The following is a 15,854-nucleotide window of genomic DNA, read 5'->3' on the forward strand; positions in this document are numbered from 1 at the left end:
AAAGCACTTAACAGTATTAACAGGGAACTATATAAACATATTTTTATAGTTTAAAAAATTATTAAAAATTATTAACTGGTGTTTATCAGTCACTAAAAACACACACTTTGCATCACATAATAGCCTTTATTTAATAACAATCTCCATTTATAAAATTTTTCATACAAACTAAACATACAGGAATGAAGAAAAAAAGTCACCTACATTTTGGATGGCCTAAGGGTCAGTAAACTAACAGCAAATTTTCATTTTTGGGTGAACTATCCAAGTCCAATCTCCAGTTGACAAACATTACATCTGTAAAACAACTACAAAATTCAGTTTAAACTTTGTTTAATGAACTAAGAAAAAACTAAACAAGCTAAACAAAATGTTAGCAAGTCAAAAAATAAACAAAATGAACCAGTATATAAAATCAAATCAAGTCACCTTTATTTACATAGCGCTTTATACAATACTGATTGTGTCAAAGCAGCTTTACAGAGTCAAACAGGAAAATAGTTTGTCAATAATGCAAGAGGACAATAAAAAAGTAATTTTTCCAGTTAAAGTCAGTTCATTGGTGATTCGGTGTTGACATCATCCAGTTTAGCTCTCTTCCAATTATGTCTGTGCAATCAGCCAAGCGTCCCCAAATAAGTAAGCCAAAGGCGACTGTGGCATGGACCCAAAATTCCATCGGTGACAGAGATTGAGTAGAAAACCTTGGGAGCGACCAGGCACAGTCGGGGGGCAGTTCTCCTCTGGCCAGACTATAGAGGTCATCTCTACGTGCTGATCCACCATCTGATCTGGATACGGACTGGATCTGGGTGACTGCAGTGACCATCAGATCTGGATACGGACTGGATCTGGGTGACTGCAGTGACCATCTGATCTTGATAAGGAACAGGTGGCTACCTTCATCTCGGAATAAGAATGAAACAGACTAATATTAACATAGATGCCACTGAGAACAGTAAAGCACATTATAATCATAGTAAAAACTCTAAACATTTGCACGTATTACCTGGAATGAAAACAATAAACTCCTAGTCTTGAAAGTACTTGTCTCGCGTAGCCAGACCTTTAGACTGACAGCTGAAGGTCTGGGAACTTTGGCCACTTTGAATGGCCAAGGCCCGGCCAAGAGGTCATATGACTGACAGGTAAAGCAACCAATCATGTTTAGTTTTGTTCCGCTTCATGTTTTGGGGCGTGGAAATGTCGCCACAATAACAGTGTGTAAATCTCTCAGACATATTTTAAAGATTCTATGCTGCAAACTTTAAAATTTTCACATACTTTTGAAAATTCAGCATTTAGGTGATCCTGGCAAGCGCTCGTCATCAGTTGTAAACACAACGGCTTTCGGGAGGGGGTTTGGCACCACAGCATTTTTGTTTCCAGGCAGAACGTTAAAGAACGGGACACACACGTCTCCCAGAAATCCTGTATAATCTAATCAGTCTGATGACGACTTCGAAACTCCTGAAGTGTTTCCAGCTAAGTGTGCCATATGCATCAGACTTTTAGCCAACGTTCCATGGGCATGATGTCTGAGGCTGAGACTATGAAAGTACACACAGTATGTAGTTGCAGTGGAGCAGTCTGATCACGTGCCAGTGTTTGGTGCCTTGGAAGAACTGACTGGGTTGCATCTGAAATCTTGCAATGATGACAAAGCACCAGTGAAACCTTTGGCCACACCCTAATGGAGAAAGAAAAGTACATTTTAAGTTAAAAAAATGAAATGATGCCTTTTAAATCATTTACAATGTATCAATATCAGTTAATTACATTTTTGATGAAACAGAAGTTGCAAATCCATTCCACAATACATTGCACAACAGGGAGCATTGATGCAGACTGGATTTGTAATAGACCATGTAGATTTCATATTATAGGGCTAAGTTACCTCAAATAGCATAAAAATAATATCAAAATATAACGGTCCTGCCTATTGTTGATAAATGGTGACGTTTTACAAATTGATTGATCAGTTGTCCCAGTGTTTACTGAGCCATGGTCTTTCCCTTTGCAGGGACTCGTGTGCACGATCTACTCATTCACTACATAGGGAACTGACTGAGACGCTGTGAAATGATTCAGTTGTTCTTTGTAGTTTGGAACGATGAACTTCTCTTCCGAAGCGCCATTCACGAGACCAGAAACGGCATGTAACATTAATCTGCCTGTTTGAAAAGAGCGACATTTCACCGTGGCTTGTTGTTAGTCTTTTTACTTCACGGGACAATTGCAAAAGTTTACACACGCAAAAACCCATTCAACACGCCTATGTTAACTTCAAATGAGCACATTACTGTGGTTTACATTGTTACACGTTTCATAGATTTCGTTTAACGTATTAAGCATTATGGCTTATAAAAGAGAGAAAGACCGCGCAATCTCTTCATATCCATATTCACGGAAACACAAAAAATATTATACAAGAAGCCAAAATTAGCTAAAATTCATTATAGTAACACAGCGTCAATTGATATTGAAGTGTTCTATGCACAAGGTGAAAGACCACATTCCCTTCACTTAAATTTCCCTCAGACATATACAACGCTTATTCTGTTTTTATATATGTTGTATGTTTACGTTTGTGTATAAATGTTTTAAATAAAACATTTACACCTTTTAAATATATGTTTTGATAAATTCAGTCTAATGTTAAGTACAAATATTTATTCAGTGCCACTTACCTGACGCCTGAACTTGACATACACTGTCTTATACCCACTTTTCTTAGGATATACAACTCTTAAAACACTTTCTAAATGTCCACTCAAGAAAATTGAATATGTTGCATGATTTTCTCGTTAAATTTAGTAAAAAAAAACCAAACATTTATTTAGTGGGACTTACCTGACGCGTGAACTTGACAAGATGGCGGCACTGTTTCTCCCGCAAAGTCACTCAAGCTCGTGCACATGCGGAATGATCTCAGTGTTGGCTGGATTTGTTCAGTTAAACATTGGCATTCTGAATGTTGACTGGATTTGAAAATAACCATTCATTTAATGTTTTTAAAATATAATATAAATACTTAATATAATATGTCTTCTCAGCTAAGCCCAAGTAATAAAATTAGTTCAACTTAAATATTGTTCCTTCACAACGCACATTTTTACAGATTTTTTTAAATGGTGTATACAGTATAATTAAGCTGAGATATAGCACTTTAAATTCTTAATTCATTTGCAACAAAACTATAAAGTTTTGTTGCAAACAGATTAAGGCATTATAGTTCTAGCCTAGGCCTATCTCAGCATGCACGCGTTCGGAGTTTCGGCAGCCCAACACTGAAAATTATATTGTGGGCATTGTATTTTGAATAATAAAACTAAAATTATAAAAATTTAAATACAAAAATGAAATTTAAAAATTACCCCGCTTCTAAATGAAAAGTAGTTATTTTTATTTCGTTAAAAACAGGCCAAAAGAGACCTCTGAACTAGGCTACCGGAAAAGAAAAAAAACGTTTTTGCTCAGAATTCGTTTTTAATCCCTGCATGATTTTAGTCATACATGATAAATATCAAACAGCCTACGTTATAGCTTGACTACAAGTTTTAAAACAACGCAACAATTGTTGTATTCAAGGACATTATACTTACCATCATGAAATGTCTACACAGTGCCAAAAAGAAAGAGAGACATCGGAAAATAGGCATATTTTATTCAAGATATTAAATTAATGAATGAATGGAGGCATTTATTAATGACATCAACATGCATTTATCATTCTTACAATCACCGCCAGAATGTCCAACTTCACCATGATGAACTTAAAATTGGGTTCTATTATTTTTCCTCAACAGTTCTCCTCAAAAAACAAAATTCTTTTCAAACTTGATAAGAACAGAATGGAAATTATTAGCAACACCAATATAACAGTAAAGCTAATGTTTTCTGTTAGTTTAAACACAAACTAAGAAAAAGTAAAAACGAAACTTTAATGTGGCAATAATTAAGACCAAACTGAACTGAACTGTGTTTATGGTGCATGTCGGCAATGTTGTCTCGGCTGGGGCGGGGCGTGGTGGAGGTGGAGCTTGGGTAGACGATATTATCGGATATCGCAATATTTTTTACGCCGATTATCGATAAGATATTTTTGACATATCGCCCAGCCCTAGTGCGTATACAGATATATTTCCTTTTGTTTGGAAACCGCACCAAATCTGTCCTGTGCGGAAATGATAAACAAATTATTTTTTAATTTTGATTAGTTTTTAACAAAACCTTAACAAGCAATTTGTTAGAATTAAATAAACAATAATGAAGTTATTTTATAATGACAGTCAGGAACGTCCAAAGCATGGGGCGGGGCCCACCTGGCGCTTTTTCTGTCAACTTTATATAAAATTAAATCTAGCATATTAAATGCTACTACAGTGAATCGTTTATCAAATACACAAATAGAATTTAAATGTGCAAAATCAATTCTGACCCTGTGAAATACAGTGGGGTTTTTTTTTTTTTGTCTGCGATCTAGTCGCCTAGTTACTTTTTATTCAGGAAAACCGCTTTAAACACGAATGCGCAGCTGTCATGGTAACGAACAACAGTGTTTGTGACAGCGAGTAAAAACATCATGCAATCAATTTTGAGAACAAAATGAGGAACAATCAACAACAATAGGGCTTTTTTATGTTTGTGATCACATATTCTCACTCATATTCATGAAGAACAAGAAACATGAGCAACTTCTTCCATGCAGACAAACAGCACTAACACACCATACCAATGAAAAAGTGATATCTTGACAAAAGTAACCCAAAGTGCACACACACAAAAACACAATTCACTGCATATCTGAATAATAATAATAATAATAATGATACAGAACAACAGTAATTACAGAATTACACTAATCTCTTCACGGAATGTTAGAATTCAATTCATCATAGGCTTTTAAAGAATAACTTGCCCATCACGCTAAAGTGGAATATTTCCGCCCTTCCTTGCAGCAAACTCCGTTATCAAATTTCCATAGTCCATGTCAGAAGCAATGTCTCTTTCAACTGATAACATTTCCAGTCCACATAACCTCTCCTGTGACATAGTTGTCCCTAGATGGTTCTTAATGTCATCAATTTCATGTTTGTCTCTATCAGACAAAGCAAGGCTGAGTTTCATGCAGTAATCTTTCATTTCTTCATCCATCATTACACCCAATTTGGCGACATTAAGTGAAAAACCAAACTTATCTTGGAAATCCTGTATTTGTTGAAATCGTGAATTTAAAGACACTAGGGATTTGTCGATGATTACTAAAAAGTAATCTGTTTCAAACATTTTCTCTGGAGAAATATCAGTGTCCTTTGCCTTTCGTTCGTCGTGCTTATCTATGAATTTTGGCTCAACCTCTAATTCCAAAGCAATCTCGGTCACTGTTACTTTAGTAGACGTAAATACTGTTGCTCTTAATTTTTGAAGGAAATCAATTAATCCCTTAACAAATGTAAGAGCCACGTCCAGTTGCATGTCTTTCAATTGCAAATGTTTATTCACTGAGTTTACAGCGATGCCAAATGACCATTGCGAAAATTAATTCAAAGTTTTGTAACTCATAATTTACAAGAGACTCAGCTTCACTTTTCAATTTTGGATCATTGCTGGTATCAGCTATCTCCTGTAAAGCATCCCTGATTTGACTAGTCTGGTAGCGAATTGCTTTTACACTTTCGATCCGACATTCCCACCATGTGTTGGATAAAGGTTTAGGAGTGATCGATGAATTTTTCTTTAGTATCTGCCATCGTTTTGTCAAAGATGCAAAGAGTGTGAATTGCAATTCGTTATACCACTCTGAAAAATGCTATTTCTTTGGGACAAGACTTTGCCGTATCGCCCAAAACTAAATTCAGACTGTGACTACCACAGGAGATGAAAAACGCACGGGGATTGAGACGGAGGATAAGCGCTTGAACACCTTTACTTTGTCCCTTCATATTAGCCCCATTGTCATATCCTTGCCCACGACAGTCGCTTATAAGGAGGCCCATTCTATTGATGGATACCAGGAGGGAGTCTCATAGTCCTTGTCCTGTCTGATCTGTAGTCTGTATGAAGTCGAGAAAATGTTCCCTGATGCTTTCTTCCTGCGATATATTTACAAATCGAAGTACAAGGGACATTTCTTCTTGATGACTCATGTCTGACGTGCAGTCTAGAATTGCAGAGAAGTATTTAGAGGTCTTTACAACATGGATAATTGCGTTTTTTTACATTATTTGCCATCAAAATAATTACATTCTGGATAGAAGGCCCAAAATAGCGGTCGTGGATTTCATTATTTTTAATGTGTCGGATATGCTCTTGTATTGTGGGGTCAAATTTTGCAATCATTTCAATAAAACCCAAAAAGTTCCCATTATTTGGCTCGTACAGTTTTGCATTTGTACCACGAAATGCTAGATTGTTCAGTGATAAATTCTGAACAGAAGCTAGAATACGAATCAGCACAGCCTGACAGTGTGTGCTTGCTCCCGATTAATCTCACGTTGAGCCAGTTCGTCTTACTTCCCTGTAAACGTCGGCACATCTCAAGCCATTTTGTTAAGTTAATTATGTGATCATTGATGTGATTGAACCGAACAATATGCAGCAAAAACAAAAAAACAGCATCTGCTTTTTGAAATAAACCAGCCAATTTCTTTCGACGTTTCTCGGTTTGGCAGTTTTCTACAATAGTACTCCTCTGAAAAATGTCAGTTTTTGTTATTTCTAGGAAAGACATGCTCAAACGATTTTCAAAGGCCCTCTTTCCACTAGCATGTCTGTCACCTTACTGATAAGCTTTTACATTTACATTTAGTCAACAAAAGAGCAATAATAAGCTAGTGCTATGACTGTCAGGTGTGGGTGAAGGGATGAGAGCGAGGACTCACTTGCAGGATGAAATAGGGCTTTATTAATAATAAAAATTAAATCAACAAACAAAAACTACCCCGTAGGGGAAAACAGACTGGCAAGGCAGGACAAGGCTAGGCCAGGCAAGGCAAGACTTCACACAGGGTAACATCAACGACGAACCGGCACCGGACTGCAAACACAAGGAAATTATAAAGGGAGCAAATGAGGAGGGTAACGAGTAAACACAGGTGGGGCAAATTAACCAATAATCAGGAAACAAGGTGGGTGGGGTCAAGACAATTGACATGAGAGCACATGGCACATAGAACCAAACAAGACAAGCCATGTGCTCACACAAAACAAAAACACAAGCATATGGCCAGCAAAACAAAATCACTAGCCATGTGTAAAACCGGACACGAACACGCAGCTAATGAGACTCATAAGCCACGTGCTCACAAAAAACAAACAAACATGAAAGCACACAGCCAGTGAAAAAACAAGCTGCGTGCAACACAGAGTAAAACAAAACGAGAAAAAGCACGTGGCCGAAACCGAACTGCGTGCCGAACAAAACACACACACACAGAGGAGCGCACGGCCCAAGCTAACCTGAAATCGCACGCTCCCACAGCAAGAACAACCTGGAGCGTGAGTGTCCGAACCTCGACACGAAACCAGAACTGAGTCTGAACAAGACAGGAGTGCCGGGATCCGAACACCACGCCCCAACATGAAACGGCGCACGCAGACGAGAGAGCGCGCAGCTCGAGCACACTCGAAGCAGCGTGCTCACCAGAAAACAAGACAAGAAGGGAGTGTCAGGGCTCTGTCACAAAACCATGAATAAACTAGACCGAAGTGACTTGAACCCTGACAATGACAAGTCTCAGTTAGCCTAACACAGTACATATAGCAAGGGGTTATTTTTTTATTTTATTTTGTTATATAACAGATAGACTAGAGAAAGCTGGTGTTACAGGTCTTTTTTGTTTGTTTTTTGTTTTTGTTTTTTAAATAAACAAGAAAACAAATAGATAAAACAGAATTAGAATAGAGAGTGCTAGAGTTACTATTTTAGCTGTTTCTTGAAGATGGTCGGATTGGGTTGGGCAGGTCATTCTACCAAGAGGGAACAGTTAATGTAAAAGTCTGTGAAAGTGATTTTGTGCCTCTTTGGGATGGCACAATAATGTGCCGGTCACTTCCAGAATGCAAGCTTCTAGAGGGCACATGAGTCTGAAGTAGTGAATTTAGGTAAAGGGGAGCAGAGCCAGTGGTGATTTTGTAGGCAAACATCAGTGCCTTGAATTTTATGCGAGCAGCTATTGGTAGCCAGTGCAAATTGATGAATAGAAGTGTGACGAGTTCTTTTCTGCTCATTAAAAATTAATCTTGCAGCCGCATTCTGTATTAATTGTAAAGGTTTGATAAAACTGGCTGGAAGACCTGCCAAGAGAGCATTGCAACAGTCCAGCCTGGAGAAAACAAGAGCTTGAACAAGGAATTGTGTAGCATGTTCTGAAAGATCTTCTTGATGTTGAATAAAGTAAATCTGCTGGACCGGGCAGTTTTAGCAATGTTTTCTGAGAAATTCAGCTGAACATCAATTACAACTCCAAGGTTTCTGGCTGTTTTTGAAGGAGTTATGGTTGATGTGCCTAAGTGGATGGTGAAATTGTGATGAAGTGATGGGTTTGTTGGAACCACAAGCAGTTCTGTCTTGGCAAGGCTGAGTTGAAGGTGATGGTCCTTCATCCGGCAAGAAATGTCTCTTAGACAAGCTGAGATGCGAGCGAGCAGTCGGATCATCCGAATGGTATGAGAGGTAGAGTTGAGTGTCATCAGCATAGCAGTGATATGAAAAGCCATGTTTCTGAATGACAGAGCCTAGTCATTCTAGACACCTTTTCTGTCCAATTAGCAGGGTCAGTGATGTCTTCCACAATTTCTTCAATGCATGTGACTGAAACTGATTCGGGGTCTGACCTGGTAGCAGCAGCACAACCAACGCCATTTTTTCTGCATCAGGAGGAGTGAAAACGTCATCTAAACCCACATCTGCATGTCCATCTTCCTGCTCCTTTTCCCGCTCTCTGTCTCCGTCTTGTTCTCTCTCTTCGTACTCCTCAGTCCTTGTTTCCACACGTTGTCTTATAAATCGGTCCAATGAGCCTTCTAGGGATGCCTTTAATTCTTGCTTTTTTCTTTTTGTTACTCCTTTTTTCAGCCCCAGACATGTTTTTTTCAAACATGTTTAAGCAATTAGGTAGGTGACTGATAAGGTGCAAAAACTGCAAAGCAGCGTCAGAGTCACAAATTAAACATTTTAATAAATTTAGTTTATCCCTTATAAGGCTCAGATAATTATTTTGAATTAACTCTTACCTAATAAAATCAACTGAAATGCTGAAATAAATTAATCATGATGCTTAATTTTTTCAAAATTATTAATATTTTAAATATTTTCCCATGCCGCGAGACCCCCCAAAGGGTGGGGCCTGGTGTGGTCGCACCAGTTGCACTGCCCAAAGGACAGCCCTGATCACAGTACATTGAAAGCATTGAAAATAATTATAAATCAACTAAATATCAATTGCTGCATTTTTTTTTTCTTTTCAGAAAGATGCAGTGGTAACCTTACAATTTTATTGTAAGATTTAGCATTTGTAGATGGTCTAAGGAAAATTTGCAGGACAAGGGGTGCTTGCAGGACAAGTTTGAAAACCACTGGTCTAAGGCAAAAGAGTTTTTGTCATTCAGGCAAAAGTTCTCTTCAAGAATGACCACACTGCTGACATGATCTAATTGCTAACACACCCTGAGCACTTGTAAGTTAATCCTCTTATCGGCAAGACATATCTGCATATTTTTTCATATCGGGCCAATGCCTATATTTACATTTTAAGTCATTATCAGTTTAAAGGGGATTTGCAAGCTCTGCAGCGCCTTTCATGAGTAGGCTATTGGAATTTTGCAATTTTCCTATATCTTGTGATCAATGTTATTTTAATTTCCTCTATGGATTGTTCTGATGATGAAACATCAAGAGAACTGAAAAAAAAAAAAGTGAACATCATAGTACCGTAAGACATGGTGATGTTAGTAACCCAGTAAAATATAAATTTATAGAGCGTTCACATTCTATCTGTGAGTTCTTTTATTTTGGCATTGAAGTTGTTTCACCAAGCCAGGGAGGAGATTTTGATATGAACTGTAGGTCCAGGTAAACATTTGGATTTTCTTTTTAGTTTCCCAAAGGGCTTAATCATGAAATAGATTATGGTATGTTTTATTGAGAAATGTGATACTCTAATTTTTATTTATTTTTATTTTTTTAATGTAAGTGTTTATAAAGCAGTGTGTGATAGATCTGTTCTTGATGTCTGATGAAGGCCTTGAGAATGATGGCCAAAAAGCCACTTGTTTTTAAGTAACAAAGTTTAAGTCTTTTCTTCTAGATTCCCAGGGGAATTATTATGTTAATAAACCAACTACTTAATATTGAGAATTGGACCCTAAAGTGTTACCAATATTCTTATAAACTCACCAAAGTATTTAAAGTGAGAAGGGTACATAAAAAGCATGCATTTTAAGGTTAGACTTAAAATTTTGATGTTAAATCCACTATTGTGTTGTATATAAATGTTCTCACAGTATTAAGTTCAATTACATAAGAAGTAACTGTAATTAAATTACAGAAAACAATAAAAGTAATCCCTTACTTTACTTTTTCAAGGGAAAAGTAATTAAATTACAGTAACTAATTACTTAGTAACTAGTTACACCCAACACTGATTGTAAAATAGGGGTGTGCGATATGACAATTTTTGATCGTGGATGATTAAAATGTCTATCATAGTATTGTTTTACAGCGCGCCTCCGTCTCAATATACTGTACAACACGACATACATTCACATCAAATGTTAACTCAGCAGTACATTAATTTCATGTGCTGGTTAAACATTTAATTCGTGTGCTGTTCTGATGGGCACTTTGAGAATGTACACCTGAAGCGCGTGCACACTATAGCCCGTCAGACAGTGCATAATTACTGGACTAAGCTATCTTTTTGTGTCTGATTCCCTAATACTGTCAAAAACACACAAGGATTACATATAATACATATATAAGGATTACACACTTGGTTATGTCTAAAGTGAAAGTAAACAGCTGAGAGAGAAAACGTATGCGCAACTGTATATTAGATGTGTGCAGGTCTTAAACGACAGTACTAAACATGCTGCCGATTGTCATTAAAGTGATAGTTCACCCAAAAATGACATTTCTGTCATTACTCACTCACATGTCCCAAACCTGTATTCATTTTTTTCTTGTGCTGAACACAAAAAAATATATTTTGAAGAATGTGGGTAACCAAAGAGTAGCTAGTCCCTGCTGACTTTGATAGTGGGGAAAAAAAAATCATGAAATTTTATGGAAGTCACTGGGGTCCAGCAACTGTTTGGTTACCCACATTCTTCAAAATAAGTTTTATGTTCTGCTGAAGAAAGAAACTCATTCGGGTTTTAAAAAAACTCGAGAGTGAGTAAATGATGACAGAATGATCATTTTTGGGTGATGGTAATAAAACAAAACACACAGAGAAGAATCACTCACTGCTCTTGACTGAAGAACTTTAATAGAGTTGCTTTAATAAGAGTCAATGTATAATTTATGTATATACTGTAGGTGTATATAGTGTTTTTATTTTTATATTTGTTAATTAAATTTCTTGAATTGTACTGCTAAATATACTGTGGCGGGAGGAGCAAACGACAGACACAGTGGGCGTGGCGTCAGGCCTCGGAGAGGCTTTTATTAAACAAAAATATCAAAATAAGTGTCCAAGGGGAAAAAGTGTCCAAAATAAAACCGGGAATCTGGTATCCTCGTCGTGCTACGGACTTGTAAAGGAGGGCAGTGTTCGGGAAGAAGGGTCCAGGTAAGGGGCGGAGTCTGAGCGGTATCATCCATCCTTTGCCCGTGGCGCTTCCGGGGGATAGAACGGCCCGGCATCCTGGCCCGTCAGCCGTCAAACAGGTGCGGAATTCCATCCATACTCTACGGGTCCGGCAGCTCACGTCTCCGGTGGTGCGGGAATCCCTCAACTCTCCCTTCCTGGACCCACGAGGACACCAGCGTGCATGCACGGGGAAGAGACCGGTCTCCCGAGGAGAGGCGCGCTCTGCATTTAAACAGCGGCGGTGATGAGGCTCTATTCACATCAGGTGCGCCTCATCACACGCCGCCAGCCCTGGCTGTTCAGCGCCCCTCCTCTCTCACACACCCACTCCCGTCGGGAGCCTGGTGAAGGGCAGCGAATACGGGACAGGGTGGTGATGATAATAAGGGGAGAGGCAGCCGACTCGTCACAATACCTACTGTACCTGAAAAATAAAGCACTGTTTGTTTTATTTTTATATTATTATTATATGTGTATTTGTAACGTGTAGCCTATCTTTGCTCTTATTTTTTAATAAAAAAATAATGACAAAGATTTTATCTTTGCCCACTTTGGCCTAAATGTCTGCCATTCTTTTTTTTATTTTATATTTTGTTATCTTGTATATTTTTATATTATATTATATTTTATATAAAAAAAATCATATGATATTTTTGCCTTATCTCCCAACCCTATAGTAAAATACCAACCAACCCTATCGTAGAAGTCATATCGCCCACCTCGCTTATATATATATATATATATATATGTATTATATATATGCATTTATTAGTTTGAATTTTCATTGCTTAATGCACATTAATTGTCAATGTTTTGACAATTTTTTTTGTCCCATCCATTGCAGTCATTATCACTGTGTTAATCATTGCTATTTCAAGAGTGAATCCCGCATTATACAAATTATCACAATACGGATGTCACTCCTGAAACTTTTTTAATTAAATACTGAATTATGAATTACTATATATAGAAAGCATACAAAGATCCTCTATATTGTTATAACAAGAATAAGTGTTATTGCCTTCTCTTTCAGGTCCGTGTAAATGTTGTTCAGAATAATCTGGCTCTGCTGATATACTTAATGAGGATGGTGAAGGCTTTAATGGACAATCCAACTCTATATTTAGAGAAATATGTAAGCAATTCAAACACTACATACTAATAATAACATATACTTTATTTACATCTCATAAATCTAAAATGTTGCCAATTTTATTTTACCGTTTTGATTAGTTTTTCAACATCATGTTAACTCTCTCTTTGACCTTTAGAATTAAGAACTTGTTTTGCTGCTGTACCGTTACAAGTTCTATGTAAACATGCTGTGTTATGATAGACTGACTAATTTGCATATAAAAGCTGTTTTTCAGGTTACAGTAAATTATTTTATTTGTTTGGTTTTTTTTGGCTGTGAAGGACACTTTGAGTTCTTAAACTTTCTATGTGTTTTTTGTAGTACAAATGGTTTCATCTAAAAAGTTCTAGGAAAATTATATTTTTCTTCATGTAACTACTTTCACTCTCTTTTAGCTCCATGAGTTGATCCCAGCTGTGGTGACGTGTATTGTGAGTAAGCAGCTATGTCTGAGGCCTGACGTGGACAATCACTGGGCTCTGCGAGACTTTGCTGCCCGGCTGATGGCTCAGAGCTGCAAGACGTTCAGCACGACAACCAACAACATCCAGTCACGTATCACCAAGACCTTTACTAAGGTAGTGGACACTGTGCATGGACTTGAGATTTAGAGTTATTGTGTGTTTACAAACTATTATTAGTTTTATGTAAGTATAACAAATATACCTGATAAGCTAAAGCACCAGAAGTTGTCTAAAAAGTTTGAAGTATCCTTCATAATGTTTTGTCTTTTTTCAATTGTCAGGCATTGTTGGATGATAAAACTCAGTGGACGACTCGTTATGGCTGCATTGCTGGACTTGCTGAACTTGGGCATGATGTGAGCCTCCTTCATTTACTGTCATCTAAAACTATATTTAATGCTTTGGAAGCATTTATAGTTAGACTTTTTATTTGACATTTCTGTGCCATTTTTCTTAGGGTCTTGAATGTTAATTGATCAGTACATTAGGGCTGGGTGATAAATAGTGTCATGGCGAGAGTGTGATAAAATTTATGTCGGTGACAATAATCTCTGGACATTTTTATTCGGTATAGATGAATCTAACTACCAACCACACAGCAGAAATAAACACAACAGCCAGTCAGTGCATGTCGCTATTAGGTCTGCATGTTCTGCATGTCTCTGTGTGAATGAGTGGCATAGATTTGTCTGTGATTTTTTTTCAGCATCTGCTGTCTTAATAACTGCTGCATCTGTCTCATTTTCTCTTGACAAGAATTGCATTTACTTAGTCGTATAACGTCTTTATGACCACATCAAACGGTAGACGTTTCAGACTCATGCTCCAGCTTCACTTCAGCACCAGGCACGAGTCAAACGAGCGTGGAAACGGTACTGTGCTCGTAGCGCATGCTCTTCGATTGCACGCTCAAAGGGGCTGGCGCGCGCTGTAGCCTGTGTCATTTCATATCAAAACGCGAAATAAACTACATGCATGCAATGTCATGGTCAGTTAAGTCATGAAGTTACCAAAAAGGTGATAAAAGCTGACTTAAAATTGCATGCATGTGATATATATTATATGAGTTACACTCTGTCATGTCTCTGAAATAGTATTCAAAACTGTCCTGGAGCAGCCCAGCACTGTCTCTCTCATCTAACACACTGGATTCAGCTCATTAGTAGAGACTTTAAGACCTGAAGTGGGTCTTAAAAGGTAAAGAAATTTGAGAGAAAATATGATGCGTGTCAAATCTGCATCATGTTCAGTAGCTGCAGCTCTTAAAAAAATAGCAGCCAAAATAACCTAATAACCAGCTACTGTGATGTCTGTTAATCAAATAAAAAAGAGGAAATCAATCACTTTTATAGCTTTAAAGATTCATCTATATTTCATTTAGAATTTTGTGTTTGATAACTTCAATTTCTGTATATTTCTGCTGAAGGGCACAGGTAAATATGACATTTATTATAATGGATTTATGTGAAGATTGTTTAAAGGTGCCATAGAATGCATTGATACAGTATTTTAAATTGTTCTCTGATATCTACGTAGAACGTATGTGGCTTAGGCAAGGGCAAAAAATCATGTCAATTTGCAACTCTAGGATTTCTCCCTAGAATGAAACGGTCTGTTATTGGCTTATTTGGCAGGGTCATGAATATAATGAGCTCTGCTCCGATTGGCTGTTTCACATTGCGGCTCATCAGCAAAAAGGAAACACAGGGAGGAAAATATATATTTATATACTTTCTCTCGCAGTTATATCGTCGGGTAATTATACTGTATATAAAATGCGGGCATCATGGAGCCGTTATTAATGCGCGAGGCATTGAAACTGCTTTTGAATGACCGGTCGATCACGTTATAGTTTCACTTTCAAGATATGCGATCGCACAAACTATGTTTATACTATGGAGTGGCAGTACTTACCACAAATTATACAAGATCAGATGCTTGTCAGTGGTGCTAAGGATCTGTAAATCATTCGCCATCATCCTCATCTCTCCTTACTCTGTTTATGTGGTACGTGAAATCTTATGTACTGTAACAGGCTACAGCTAGCAAGGAGCTAACCATGTCCCTTTAGTGGCTCGCGTTATTTTATTAGAACACGTTATTTGCTTTCCGTGCCTTTCTGAATACAGACACCAACCCATCCCTGTACTTCACATCCCCTGCACAGCCTGGAACATAACATTTATTTCCATGGGCTGCCATTTTCGCTGTTGTCCGCGCTTGTTTATTTACAATACCTGCAGAACTTCCGATGATGCGGCTGGCCTAGAACAAGGGCGGGTTTATGCAAATGTTGGGGGCGTAACTATTAGTGATCCCGACTGTTGCGTCACAGTCGGTGTTATGTTCTGATTCGCCTGTTTTTCAGTGGTCTTTTTTATTCACGAAATTTACGTAAGGAGGAGGAAACTATGGTGTTTGAGGCTCACTGTATGTCAT

The 15,854-nt window shown here is 37.7% G+C and overlaps 1 protein-coding gene across 4 annotated transcripts in view; it reads left to right on the plus strand.

The window, feature by feature from the left end:
* taf6 (TAF6 RNA polymerase II, TATA box binding protein (TBP)-associated factor) overlaps positions 1–15,854 on the plus strand; it is an 80,986-nt gene that overhangs the window by 39,151 nt on the left and 25,981 nt on the right. For all 4 annotated transcript variants that reach the window (XM_079418322.1, XM_079418325.1, XM_079418323.1 and 1 more), the window contains 3 exons: positions 12,850–12,951; positions 13,347–13,529; positions 13,697–13,771. In XM_079418322.1, coding sequence (XP_079274448.1) covers positions 12,850–12,951; positions 13,347–13,529; positions 13,697–13,771 — 360 coding nt within the window. The remainder of the gene's footprint in view (positions 1–12,849; positions 12,952–13,346; positions 13,530–13,696; positions 13,772–15,854) is intronic.

Source organism: Barbus barbus, assembly GCF_936440315.1.
Source record: "Barbus barbus genome assembly, chromosome: 6".
In the NCBI taxonomy this organism is placed as follows: Eukaryota; Metazoa; Chordata; class Actinopteri; order Cypriniformes; family Cyprinidae; genus Barbus; species Barbus barbus.